General features: G+C 46.7%; 1 protein-coding gene, 1 long non-coding RNA gene and 1 pseudogene across 8 annotated transcripts; 1 reads left to right on the top strand and 2 right to left on the bottom strand.

Annotated features, from left to right (window-relative positions):
* Positions 1 to 346: 346 nt before the first annotated feature.
* LOC137848611 (uncharacterized) lies at positions 347 to 4,912 on the bottom strand. Its single transcript, XR_011091449.1, has 3 exons — positions 4,813 to 4,912; positions 4,104 to 4,190; positions 347 to 481 (listed from the first exon to the last, which is right to left on the bottom strand). It is a non-coding gene; the product is annotated as an uncharacterized lncRNA (long non-coding RNA).
* On the top strand, positions 1,042 to 1,144 carry LOC137848721 (U2 spliceosomal RNA; annotated as a pseudogene).
* A 3,216-nt stretch (positions 4,913 to 8,128) lies between the features above and the next one.
* On the bottom strand, positions 8,129 to 13,642 carry LOC137848608 (maternal embryonic leucine zipper kinase-like). Of its 7 annotated transcripts, none has more exons than XM_068667851.1 (8): positions 13,586 to 13,642; positions 13,258 to 13,358; positions 12,929 to 13,014; positions 12,371 to 12,487; positions 11,663 to 11,806; positions 10,288 to 10,356; positions 9,046 to 9,138; positions 8,129 to 8,230 (listed from the first exon to the last, which is right to left on the bottom strand). In XM_068667851.1, the coding sequence occupies exons 1-8, from the start codon at positions 13,618 to 13,620 to the stop codon at positions 8,135 to 8,137; spliced, it is 741 nt and encodes a 246-aa protein (XP_068523952.1). In that variant the 5' UTR covers positions 13,621 to 13,642; the 3' UTR covers positions 8,129 to 8,134. The 7 variants fall into 7 exon arrangements, with proteins under 7 accessions (XP_068523952.1, XP_068523954.1, XP_068523953.1 ...); XM_068667853.1 differs by lacking the exon at positions 13,586 to 13,642 and adding an exon at positions 13,457 to 13,580 and having other exon boundaries at positions 13,258 to 13,426; XM_068667852.1 differs by lacking the exon at positions 13,586 to 13,642 and adding an exon at positions 13,487 to 13,578.
* Positions 13,643 to 14,185: the final 543 nt, after the last annotated feature.

Genomic DNA, 14,185 nt, shown 5'->3' with positions numbered 1-14,185 from the left:
TTCCTGCCGTGGTAATGTGACCAAAAGATATCTCTAACACCAACGACAGCCATCATTTAAATCCTGCTGTCTTAAGCAGATTAGGTATGTCAGACAGACTGGGTGCTGTGGCAGTCAATGGTTTAGTAGCTGCATTCAACTTTCTGTAGTCTACTGTAAGCCACCATGTCCTTAATATTTGTAACTGGCCATACTGGAGAAGTTCTTTCCTCTTCCTAGGCTGCCTGCTAGCAAGTTGATTGGGAGTACAACAAGAAAAATTTTTTTAATCAACATTTGGTGTGATTTTCAGCAACACAACTGCTATGAGGACTGCAAGAAAAGTGCTTGCCAGGTCTGCAGCATAATACAATTAGCCTGAATAAGTTATAAGGCAATAGAAGTCCTCTAGTAAAGGACGGTGTAAATGCCAAAACTTAATTGGACAAGCTGTTTCCTCCTGTAAGTAGATTATTCAGATTATTTCCTGTATTTCCTGTAACTGAAAAAACAAACAAACAAACAAACAAACAAAAAAACAACCAACAATATTTACTCCAAAATTTATCCACTTTAAATAGAACACATATTTTAAAAGCCTGTTTCTGCTACAGTTATGTGAAAGATTTTATCCCAAGTCCTCGTTCTATACAGTAGAATAAAAAAATAAATAAATTTCAAAGGACAATTTTCAGATTCACATTAAGGCCGGAGTCCACCTCATGTTGTAAGTCTCTTCTACCAGGTTAGAATATCACCACTAACACCTTGGTACAATTCCTCTACAGGTAGTCAGCTCAGCTTTTGTCATTTATATTCCAATGGGACAGGAACTGATTCACTTCTTCCAAAGTTTGTGAAAAGCAATTCCCCCACGCTTATTTTATAGCCTGGCTGAGCGATGCACTGGAAGTTTTCTCTCCGGTATCAGAACATTTCAAAGCACGGAGTTCAGCCAGTGCAAGAAATCGGTTGTTCATCCAGACATCTTTAGGTTGAGTCTATTTTGCCTTTCAGAAATTCATAAGGATATGAGCATGGTAGAAAATATCAATAATATCAATCGCTTCTCGGCCTTTTGGCTAAGATCATGTGTAGTATCTGTTCTTATCAGTTTAATATCTGATTTTTTGGTTGCCATCACGGAAACGTGGTGGGACCAGTCTCATGACTGGAGTGCTGCAATGCCTGGCTATAGGCTCTTCAGAAGGGACAGGCAGCACAGAAGGGGTGGCGGTGTGGCTCTCTATATTAGAGAGTCTTTCGATGTTGTAGAACTCGAGGCTAGGAATGACAAGATCGAGTCCCTTTGGGTTAGGATCGGCAGGGACAACAAGGCTAGTGTCCTGGTCGGGGTCTGCTATAGACCGCCGAACCAGGATGAGGAGACGGATGAGGAGTTCTACAGGCAGCTGACAGAAGTTGCGAAATCTTCAGCGCTTGTACTCGTGGGGGACTTCAACTTCCCTGACATATCCTGGAAGCACAACACAGCCCAGAGGAAGCAGTCTAGGAGGTTTCTGGAGGAAGTGGAAGATCGCTTCCTGACACAGCTGGTTAGTGAGCCTACCAGGGGTGGTGCCCCGCTAGACCTTCTCTTCACAAACAGAGAAGGACTGGTGGAGGATGTGATTGTCAGGAGCTGTCTTGGGCAGAGTGACCACGAAATGGTGGAGTTCTCCATTCTTGGCGAGGCCAGGAAGGGGACCAGTAAAACCTCTGTATTGGACTTTCGGAGGGCTGACTTTAGGCTGCTCAGGACACTAGTTGGTGGAATCCCTTGGGAGGCGGTTCTGAAGGGCAGAGGGGTCCAGGAAGGCTGGGCGCTCTTCAAGAGGCAAATCCTAATGGCGCAGGAGCGGTCTGTTCCCAATTGCCCAAAGATGAGCCAGCGGGGAAGAAGACCAGCCTGGCTCAACAGAGAACTGTGGCTTGAGCTTAGGAGAAAAAAGAGGGTTTATAATCTTTGGAAAAGTGGACAGGCCACTAGGGAGGACTATAAGGATGTAACGAGGCTGTGCAGGGACAAAATTAGGAAGGCCAAAGCTCATCTGGAGCTCAATCTGGCTACTGCCGTTAAAGATAACAAAAAACGCTTTTATAAATACATCAACACAAAAAGGAGGACTAGGGAGAATCTCCATCCTTTACTGGATGCGGGGGGAAACGTAGTTACAAGAGATGAGGAAAAGGCGGAGGTGCTCAATGCCTTCTTCGCCTCAGTCTTTAGCGGCAATACCGCTTGTTCTCTGGATACCCAGTACCCTGAGCTGGTGGAAGGGGATGGGGAGCAGGATGTGGCCCTCACCATCCACGAAGAACTGGTTGGTGACCTGCTACGGCACTTGGATGTGCACAAGTCGATGGGGCCGGATGGGATCTACCCAAGAGTACTGAGAGAACTGGCAGAGGAGCTGGCCAAGCCCCTATCCATCATTTATCAGCAGTCCTGGCTATCGGGGGAGGTCCCAGCTGACTGGCGGCTAGCGAATGTGACGCCCATCTACAAGAAGGGCCGGAGGGCAGACCCGGGGAACTACAGGCCTGTCAGTTTGACCTCAGTACCAGGGAAGCTCATGGAGCAGATCCTCTTGAGAGTCATCATGCGGCACTTGCAGGGCAAGCAGGCGATCAGGCCCAGTCAGCATGGCTTTATGGAAGGCAGATCCTGCTTGATGAACCTGATCTCCTTCTATGACAAAGTGACGCGCTGGGTGGACGAGGGAAAGGCTGTGGATGTGGTCTACCTTGACTTCAGCAAGGCTTTTGACACCGTCTCCCACAGCATTTTCCTCAAGAAACTGGCTGCTCTTGGCTTGGACTGGCACACGCTTCCTTGGGTTAGAAACTGGCTGGATAGCCGGGCCCAAAGAGTTGTGGTAAATGGAGTCAAGTCCAGTTGGAGGCCAGTCACTAGTGGCGTTCCCCAGGGCTCGGTGCTGGGGCCGGTCCTCTTTAACATCTTCATCCATGATCTGGACGAGGGCATTGAGTGCACCCTCAGTAAGTTTGCAGATGACACCAAGTTAGGTGCGTGTGTCGATCTGCTCAAGGGTAGGAAGGCTCTGCAGGAGGATCTGGATAGGCTGCACCGATGGGCTGAGGTCAACTGCATGAAGTTCAACAAGGCCAAGTGCCGGGTCCTGCACCTGGGGCACAATAACCCCAAGCAGAGCTACAGGCTGGGAGACGAGTGGTTGGAGAGCTGCCTGGCAGAGAAGGACCTGGGAGTGATGGTGGACGGTAGGCTGAATATGAGCCAGCAGTGTGCTCAGGTGGCCAAGAAGGCCAACGGCATCCTGGCTTGTATCAGAAACAGCATGACCAGCAGGGCTAGGGAGGTGATCGTCCCCCTGTACTCGGCTCTGGTGAGGCCGCACCTCGAGTACTGTGCTCAGTTTTGGGCCCCTCGCTACAAGAAGGACATGGAGGTGCTTGAGCGGGTCCAGAGAAGGGCGACAAAGCTGGTGAGGGGCCTGGAGAACAAGTCCTATGAGGAGCAGCTGAAGGAGCTGGGCTTGTTCAGCCTAGAGAAGAGGAGGCTCAGGGGCGACCTTATTGCTCTCTACAGATACCTTAAAGGAGGCTGTAGAGAGGTGGGGGTTGGCCTGTTCTCCAACGTGCCTGGTGACAGAACGAGGGGGAATGGGCTAAAGTTGCGCCAGGGGAGTTTTAGGTTAGATGTTAGGAAGAGCTTCTTTACTGAAAGGGTTGTGAGGCATTGGAACGGGCTGCCCAGGGAGGTGGTGGAGTCACCATCCCTGGAAGTCTTCAAAAGACGTTTAGATGTAGAGCTTAGGGATGTGGTTTAGTGGGGACTGTTAGCGTTAGGTTAGAGGTTGGACTCGATGATCTTGAGGTCTCTTCCAACCTAGAAATTCTGTGATTTTGTGATTCTGTGAATAAAGTTTGGGAAACACAATGAAAGGAGAAAAAAAGAAAAGGCAAAATTGAGCTTCAGAGCTGTACTGACAGATCTGAAATTCTGGGGGGATTCCCTAGGTTGGAAAAGCACAGCAAAACTCACGCCTGAGAATAAGGCACCATGAGGCTGCCAATACGCTCAGGTTACTTACTGTATTAGCATGCTTAATTACAACAAATTAACAACATGTAGTTCTTACCTCTGATATTAATTCCAATATACTCTCCCTGCTCTGGTTGTGAAACACGGAAAGCTCTGTCACGCAGTCCTCGTCAAGGTGTCCCTGCTGCAAGAACACGGACTACATTCAAGCATGAAGCTTTCAGGTTGTCTCATCGAGACACATCTGACCATGACACTGCTGTGATATGCAGCAGGCGGAGTCCCTCATTATCCAACATTTCAGATTTTGTATTTTAGTTAGCATCATGGCTAGATGTTGCCGTGAGTAAACGGAGAAAGTCACACAACTTCAGCATCTCGGCCCTCCCTGGTGAGAGGTTCTGAACTCACGTAGGAAAGGCTGTCTGCAGATAAGATTTTTCACTTGAGTGGAAGCTCCACTTTTATCTCTTCTTAAATATGCAAAGCTGCATCAGGCATGCACGTCTTTGCCAGAGCTGCTTAAAACTGACAGCGCACGTGCAACAAGCTGTTCTTTACCTAGACAAACAGCAGCAGCCAGTGGCCAGCAGGAGGCATTGGCTGCAAATGCTTGCTCATATACAGAAGTTCTGCACATTTTGATGAGAAGCTAGCTGTTTTGCTAATTAAGCATCAACGACAGAATACAATGACAACGTACCTTGAAATGCCTCCTCAAAAGAAATGGCAAAGAACCAGTACCGTTGTGACAGCAAATAAGATTACATGAAATGCCAAGGAACCTTCTTGGCAAGTGTACTTACTGGATATTTACTTTGCCAGTGGACAGCATCTGAATAACCTTCCATGAGCCACGGGTGACTTAACAGATGCTTAACTGTAATCGCTTCTTTGGGTCCACCTAGTGGGCAGGAAGAATCAAGTTGTTACACAAATCTGTGAGAATAGAAGAAAAAACTTATCTTTTATTCAGACCTTCTGGGTGCTTAGAAGGGATAGAATAGAAACCAACAACAATGTTTCAGAACCCCACCAAAAGGAAGGTTAAATGTCTGAGCTGTGAATAACAGTTACAGCACCTATGGTTACAGTACATGTTCCAGTAACATTCTGCAGTGACTAGACTGCCTAGATGTAGCCCGAAGGCATATTTCATATGCTCAGCTTCATTAATAAAACATCTCATTTATAAACACTTCTTAATTGTGCTGTATCAATAGAACACCCAAATGCAAGGTGCTTCAAGACTTCATTTAATTATTTACATTTTAATTTCTATATTCATGAACTATTATTACATTCTTGCATGAGAATTTTCTGCAGAAGACAAGGCTAACCTTTCCTTCAAGGATTCAGACGTATAAGAGTTAATCTTCAAACACCAAATATTTTCTAAGTACTTCATAGATGTAGTATTCCGACCTAATGAAATAGCATTTTGTAGACCTATCTGAGTAGAAGCAGCACCTTTACCTGTAGCATTTGGCTAAGCAGCAGCGTACTGCTAGGAGAGAGCCACTTTGGAATAGTATATTTTCCTCTCTGTGGAAAAAAAAAAAAACAAAGAGGGTGTAGAATGAACCTTGAATAGTTAGGTCAAACAGGATTATTAAATTACTTAGGTGATAGTGACATCTCTCTTCAGCCAAAAAGGAAGAACAGCCACATGCAAAAAATGTTTGAGAGTTGAGATAAGGACAGGGAGATCACTCACCACATACCGTTATAAGGAAAACAGACTCGGCGTAATGAAGATCAATGTAATGTATTGACAAATGGTAATAAACTAGAGCAGTGAGAACTAAAAACCTCCTCCCTCTGAGCAATGCAAGGGAACAGGGCAGTCCATAGTGCTTTGTCCCTGCTGCTCCCTACACCTCCCTCTCTGTCCCTGCTCCCCATGGGGTCCCTTGCAGGGGATGCCGTACTTCCCAAACGGAGCCTGCGGGGGCTGCCCACAGGCAGCAGCTCTTCAGGAACTGCTCCAATATGGGTCTGCACCATGCGGTCCATCCATCGGGAGCACGCTACTCCTGCAGATGCTCTCACCAGACCTCCTGTTCCATCCTCACAAACATGGTTAGTGATATCATTAGAAACAGATGGGGGGCAGATTTCAGATTTCACAGTGCAGCTTTACTGGGAAAGTAAGGCATCAAATCCACATGATCTGCATGTGGGTCCAAGGAGCCCCATTACCCATTTTGCTTTTAATATATCACTACAGATCAGGAGACAAGGTAAAACAAGTAGCATCTCCCTGACTGAGGACAGTGCTGGAAGGCAAATACCTCACAAGAGCTACCAGAAGCATAAGATCACTCCAGAAGTATTTTCTTCTTGCAGGAGCTGTAGCACATACTTGGTTGACTTAAGTATTCCCAAATGAAGAGATGTGGAACATTCCAGGGAAAGAAACAAGGTGTGCAAGCACTGTGATCCTACTTCCAACCACAGGACCATGTGGGTTGGGAAAGACCTCTAAGATCAGCTGGTCCATCCTTTAACCTCACACTGCCAAGCCCACCATTAAACCATGTCACCAAGCACCTCATCTACATGGTTTTTGAATGCCTCCTGAGTGGTGACTCAACCACTTCCCTGGGCTGCCTGTTCCAATACCTCTCAACTCTTTCAATAAGGAAATTTTTCCTAATAGCCAAGCCAAACCTCCTGCAGAGCAACGTGAGGCCATTTCCTCTTGTCTTATCACTCGGTGCTTGGGGACACCCGTCCCCATCTCGCTAGAGCCTCCTTTAAGGTAATTGTAGAGCTTAGATTCAAGCAGCAGCCTTCCAACAGCCTTGAGCTGAGATTACAGTACATTTCAGCATCTGTAACCTGTGAAATTCAATTCCACAAGCATATCTAAGTGTCTCCATTTCAAGCAATTTTCATCTCGCAGCCACACAGAATTAAAACAAATTCAGAGCAGAAATAGCAAGCCTGCATCTTAACACCTGTGAGACTTCCCTCTTCCACTGCACTCAGACTGAGTTTTAAAACTTGCTCATCTCTGTTCACCTCAACAAGTTCCACTGGCCAATGTTTCACCTCTCCAAAGAATGCAGCTCCTGCTTCTCGTGAAGTGAGGCCTCAACTCTGCAGAAACCATCCTTGAAGACTCCAAAAGATCTCCTGTCCCCTCCTACCACCACAGTCCTTGAATCCTCTTCAGGATGCTCTACTTTCCAGTCATACCAATCTCTTGGTCAGGGAAGGAGAAGCAGGTAGAGGAAGCCAAAGACCTCAGCCAACACAGCTGTTCCACACTCCGCTGGCTTACTGGAGGCTTTGTGAACAGAAATTTGCTGGCAGCCTGCAAGTGGTTTGTGGAGGTGTCTACAGGATGCCAAACAGCAGCTGTTCAGCTGTACTGGGAGGAATTTACAGGGAAACAGAACCAACGACTCAATGCTGTTACTTACTACCTATTCAGCCTTTTCTCTTGGAGGCAACTTATGGGGTCTTGCATTTCCTCCTCATTCTGGACAGAGAAGTGCTGACAGACAGCACACTGAATGTAAGCCAGGGGTGTCTTCTGGCAGAAAAGATGCCCAACACTACCGTGGGCTGAATTAGGAAGCAGCACCAACACACCAGGGGGCTGAGCCCTCTGCTCAGCTCTTGTTGGATGACATCTACAATGCTGCACCTAGGTTTCAGCCCCCTTCAGGAAAAGCATCAAATGGAAGAAAGCTCTTTGCATGCTCATTCTGGAGGAGGAAATCTCAATAGCGGTGGCAGAATCCTGCCCTTCCCAGAGAGGAGAATAGCTGGTATTCAAGAACAGTCAGTCTTGGAAAATCCAATGGCAGATGTACGGTTCTGTCACAGCATATGGAGAAGGCAGATGAAGGATCCCCCCCCAAAAATCCAGCCCATTGACAAGAAAATTCTTCTTCTGAAACTCCGCTTGCTATCATCCACCAGTTGCACCAGGCTAGTGTACCGGGAAGGCCAATGGAAGAAATGCACAAAATGCTAGGAAGAGCAGCAGAAAGGGACAAAATTCAGCACAAAGTCCATTTTGCCTTAGGCAAAGCCTAGCAGGTTCTGTCACCAGAAAAGCAAACCTCTTGCAACACTCAGCCATGTCCCTCCTAGCACAACCAATACCTACCATTATCCTCTGTAGACTGCCATGACGTTGTCATCATCAAAAGGGAGAAAGCCACACAGCAGAGCATACAGCAGTACACCCATGCTCCAAATATCTGCCTAAAAAATAAAAGTGCGTAGATGTTCACAAAGCAGATGTATCCAAAAGGGCTTCATGACAGACCATATTGTCCGCCCTTGGCAAAGTCCCCACACACTTCATGAAGAGTAGGCTCATCTTGTTTAAAAAAAAAAAAAAAAAGCAGCAAGAATCAGAGGCCAACAACAGCAGTGCAAAGCTGTGAGAGCAAACAAAAGACTGACTCCATCCTAATAGCAAAGCAACTTAAGAAGCTTGAAGGGATTCCCATTACAGCATTTTGGATAGATTAACAAGTGCAAATTGCAAGTAGGCCCAGAGTTTCAGGTATGAAATCAAAGCTGAGAAACCTTTTCACATTTTCTGCGCCCTGTTTTTTATAACATTGTGCAACAAAAAGGGACCAAGTCTTCATGCACAACTTGCAAGCTAAAGAAAAGCCTGACGAATCATTAAAACTTTGAGATTGCACAAAAATTTGTGACAAGTGAGGAGTAATTGACAGAGGACAGTGCTCTTTCAAAGATTTTGTAGTAGAAGAACGTTACTGTTTTGTAGGGCACTAAAAGATGGAGCAACTGGTAGAGGTAGGTAAGGATTAGCCAGAGATAAACCAGCCAGCTACCTGACCTGTGGCCAACAGTACTGTTTGAGTCTGCGACTGCTAAGGCTAGTTGAGGCAGCTGTGGGAAGTACCAAAGTAATGCTGTCCAGGGGCATTCAGGAGGGAAACCAAGTGAGCATACCCCAACTTCACTGCCTTTACAAACAGGGCACCAGAGGAGAAAAAAAAAAATTAAAAAAAAAAATCACATACTACAACTCTGCTACATACCTCTGATCCAATATATGCTTTGCCCTGAATCAGCTCCGGCGCTGCATACGCTGGGCTTCCACAGCAGGTGTTCAGATGGTAATCAAGGCCTCCCTAGAATAACACAGAAATCGGAATAATCACACTGAAGCCTTGGCTCTAACACGCTTTATGTCATCTAGTAATGACACAGTAGAAGCCTCAGAGGCTCCCTCTTTTTCTGCAATGCATCTATGTTCACCTTTTATTTTGCTTTGTTGTAACTTATGAATTTACTAAGCAAATAGTCTAAGACCATAAACATCTAAAACCACAAACATGTTCTGATCCCAAACTGCTCCTTTATCTATGTTCCTTGGCAAGATGCATTCTTTTCCTTAGCTCCTCATGTATTAAGATGAATTCCTTGTGCAAACATGCAGATAAGAGATACAAACCTGTGACGAAGTGATCTAAGAGCTACTGAGCATGAGGCTAGATGGTTATTTATGACAATATTTAATGCAATAACTTTTCAAAGACCCCCTGATAAAACACTTTCTTATCAAAACCGTGTTATTATTTCACATGCACTGTCTTCTACACAGATCACAATAAGATGATGTTATTCCACTGAACTGATGCTCTGTTGGTCCTGATTACCAGCATGATGCTCTAACTTGCTCTATTGAGTCAAACAAAACAATCTGAGGGTGAATAACTCCCTTGAAATCCCTAAAACTGTCTCCTTGTTACATTGATCCTCACCAGCACCCACCTTGCATGTTAAAAAGGCAAACAGAAAAGGCTCCCCAAAACTGGTTCTAGGATCAAGAAACAATTCAGGACAAACACACAGAAACAGAGGATCTGCATCTGTCACCTGTATAAACTTGTTGGTTCTATCCACAATATCCATCTCCACAAAAATCTTTTGAAGAAAGACATACACAGGTGAAAAATGCATGAAGGAAAAGTGCATGCCAACCTGATATTACGGGCCCTTGTATGAGACAGAAGGTGCTGTACATACCAGATGATCTCTGCCTTAGATTACAAAAATATCAAGTCTACATGGAGAAAACGATTTAACAGGCTGCTCAGAGCCACAGCTGTTAACTGTTCTCTTGCGCAGTTCAGTCCCTTCCAAGGAAGCAGTAATTGCATCCCAACCACATCAATGGCTTTACTTTAGGGTGTTTGGGCAAGTCACTGCATTGCATTCTGTGGTCAAACATGCATTTCTTGGGTGCACATAGTATTGGATCGAGCAGATACTCTTACCTTTGGCTTTGCACAGAGCCCAAGGTCTATCAGCTTCAGATTATGTTCCTCGTCAATCAGCAGATTTTCCTGGTGAAAGAGAAAGCAGCAAGTAATGCTTTTCAGCTGAGCATCCAAGGAACCACCTTTTCTTGTACTAGGGCTTGGAGATGGCACGGGATAAAGCCCTCAGACACTGCGTCTGACTCTGCTTTGAGCAGCAGGTTCAAGCAGAAACTGCTGCAGTCGCTTCCAAGCCAAGTTACCGTATCCTCCTCCGGATTCACCAGCTCATTGTCTAGAAGCCAATTCCTTGCAAAAGGCACAAACAGAGCTTTCTTTTTTTTGCAGAAAAGCTCTTTGGAGACAAAGATCTCATCAGCTGTCTGGGAAATTGCCTGAGCTCCAAGGGTTTGTTTTTCTCAGAGATATCAGCATCTCTAAAAAATGTAAAGTTCTATCCAATTTGTGGAGAAACACTCAAATCTTCCAACCACTAAAACAATGCTTAATCTGCAAAGACAGAGAAGCTATAGGATGGGGCCAGTAGCGTGCATCTTATTCTGCACCCTCTCTATACGTATCCTTCATTTAAGCTATCTGACTCTGTTTCTTGAGGCACAAAACCATAAGTGTGCACAACAGATTGACACCATCAAGACTCTCTCCAGGTGCATACTGGAACAAACAGCGTAACAGAAACACCTAACCAACATCCAAATTAGTTCCATGTCTCTGCTCTGCTCCCATTTAGAGCATGAGCAGAGAATCACAGAACGGTTTGCATTGGAAGGGACCTTAAAGATCCTCTTATTCCACTCCCCCTGCCACAGGCAGGGACACCTCCTGCTAGACCAGGCTGCCCAAAGCCCCCTCCAGCCTGGTCTTAATCCACAGCTTCTCTTGGCAACCTCTTCCAGTGTGTCACACTCCTCAGAGTAAAGAATTTCTTCCTTATAGCTAATCGAAATCTACACTCTCAGTTTAAAACCACTACTCCTTGTCCTATCCCTACATCCGCAACGAAGAGTCCCTCCACAGACTTCCTTTGGCCCCCTTTAGGTATTGGAAAGTTGTTATAAGGTCTCCCTGGAGCCTTCTCTTCGCCAGGCTGAACAACCCCAACTCCTGACTTTATAGGAGAGGTGCTCCAGCCCTTCATCATCTCTGTGGCCTCCTCTGGACTTGTTCTAATACTTCCATGTCCTTGTGCTGGAGGCCTCAGAGCTGAATGCAGTACTCTCAGTACTATGTTCTATTTCAGAGGAAAATCCCTTCTCAGGGTCAGCCACATCCAGCTCAGCTGAGGCACACAGTAGCAAGCAGAAACAATACATTTCCAGAAGGCATCAGATCATTTGTTATTTACAGAAATGTGACTACTATTCAGGCTTACTGGTTTGAGGTCCCTGTGGGCATATCCCTTACTGTGAACATAAGCAATTGCTGAAACAATCTGCCGAAAAAATACACGAGCTTCTTCTTCTGAAAGACGGTCCTTGGAAATAATGTAATCAAACAGCTCTCCTCCAGGACAATACTGCAATAAGAAGGTAAAGCGCAAAAGAGAATATGTTTAGAGCATAACCAGGAAGTCTAAGTACCAAGGAGAGCACAGAAAGCACTGGACAGCAGCTATAGGACTCTCTGCATATTCCCTTTGCTTTATCAGTACCCAAAAGTTTGGCATGGGTCACCACTGCAGCAAACCACACAAGCCAAGAAGTCTGACCCTTGCCTCAAATTTTGTATCCAAGACATTACACTCTTGTCATGGGTGGTGCAAATCACCCAGGAGACGACAATGACTTGGGAGTTCTGGTGTCTCACAGACCTTGCTGGTGCTATTTTAAAATAATTGAAATGCAAGGTAGGAATTAAACTTATTTCACTTTTTGTGAACACCAAAGAGTGGCTTTTACGAGAAGACAGAATATGTATTTTCAGCTTAATGTTTAAAGTAATGAATCTTGAACAAACTCATCAATTAGATAACCTCTTAAGAAATGCATCATTTCAACTTTACTGTTATATTATCGCATACTGCTAAAGCGGACAGATTGTGTACTGTAACCTCAAGCGTGGCAGAAACACCGTTTCTTACCTCTAAGACCATGAATATTTTCTTGGATGTCTCTATTACATGATACAACCGGCAAATATGTTGGTGACTTAAATTCTTCATGGCATCAATTTCTGTTTTAACACGAGGCAAGTCATCCTAAGAGACCATGAACATAAGGTATGAATTTGGTGACTACTTACAACAGTAAACTGCAAACTATTGCAGAAGTCAAAATTTCACAGCACGTTTCTGACAGCATACGATTCAACATCAACTCATCTACAGCTCTTCCATTCCCCCTATATAATTCTGATCAGCAAAACCTGAAGACATAAAATATCTAGTGTTTTCATCAGCATTTTGTTTGAATTATTGTAATAATTTTCAACTTCCTCCATTTTACAGCGAGTGAATGCTGCGCACTTCACAAGAAGGCACAACGTTTCCGGTGCTTTGTTAACATTCCTTGAACTCTGCAGCATCCTTTAAAAGGCAGCAGGGCTAGTAGGCAGCATCTTTATGTACCGCACCCCTTTGCTCTTGAGAACTGCACAAGAAACAGATGATGCTATCAAATGTTACATGCTTTTGACTTACCCCTAGAGCAAGCTTGTCCATGATTTTTATTGCAACTTTTTCACCGGTAAGAAGATGTCGTCCAAGCTTTACCTTCGCAAACCCACCTAAAAGTGAAAACACAGCCGTTTAAAGCTCAGCATGATAACATGCGTTCATCCTTTTAATCCCGCTTGTAGAGCAGAGTACGCAGCACGAATTGTGTGCAATGCCTTCATCAGAGGAAGAGGCGATTTGAGTTACGGGCTGCCAACTAGCTTCAGAATTGTGCTCCAAAATTCACGGGCTTGAAGTCACTCTGTACTCAGGCAGACAGCAGGCAGGCGCCTTTGTTCAGAGATCGCTCCTACCCGTCCCAATCGTTTCGCGCAACTCGTAGTACTTCAGAATCTCCTCATCGCTGCTGACAGACATCCTGAGGCCAGCAGGCGCCTGCCCTTCTGCCCAGCACCTGCAACGACAAAGCGCCACCCGTGGCTGCGCTGCCCTCAGAGCACGGCCCGAGGCGCGGAGGGGCCGCTTGCAGCACCGGGACCCACCGGGACCCACCGGGACCCACCGGGACCCACCGGGACCCACCGGGACCCACCGGGACCCACCGGGACCCCTGCTCAGCGCCTGGGCGCTGCTGCCCGGCCCCCCCCCACCCCGCCGGGCCCGGCCCGGCCCCCGCCTCACCGCTCCGCCACAGCGCCCGGCGCGGCCGTTGCCATTTGAACCGCCCGCCCCGCCCGCCCGCCGGCAGCACGGGGCCAATGGCGGCCGCCGCGCGGCGCCCAACGGGAGGGAGGGAGGGAAGGAGGGAGGGAGGCGCGGCAGGGCGGCCATGTTGGGAGGGTCGGCGCTGCTGCTCCGCGCCCTGCAGGGTCTGGGGGAGGGTGGGGAAGAAGGAACATGGTGATGCGCAAGTCCAGGGGACCTGAGGAGATGGATCTGCGGGTCCTGAGCGAGTGGGCAGACATTGCCCATCACCAGGTTGGGTGAGGCCAGTGAGTTGCATCCCTGGCCATGGCAGGGGGAGTGGAACTAGGTGGTCTTTAAGGCCCCTTCCAACCTGAGCCACTCGACATTTCTATGACTGTAGGATTCTGGGATTCGACGAAGAAGCCCAAGACACTGTCTGTGGCAGGGTCACAACTCTTTATTTTGATGACAACCACATTTGCCCTGCTAAAGGCGCCGGGGCCTCTTGCAGGGCTGGGGAGAGTCCGGGTTGCTGTCGGCCCTCCTCTTCGGGGGGCGCCGGGGCCCCCCCGGTGAGCTGTCCCTGCCCTGGCC

This window comes from Anas acuta, chromosome Z (assembly GCF_963932015.1).
Source record: "Anas acuta chromosome Z, bAnaAcu1.1, whole genome shotgun sequence".
NCBI lineage: Eukaryota > Metazoa > Chordata > Aves > Anseriformes > Anatidae > Anas > Anas acuta.
Note: the sequence above shows the minus strand (reverse complement) of the source record. Positions and strands in the feature narration are given on the sequence as shown.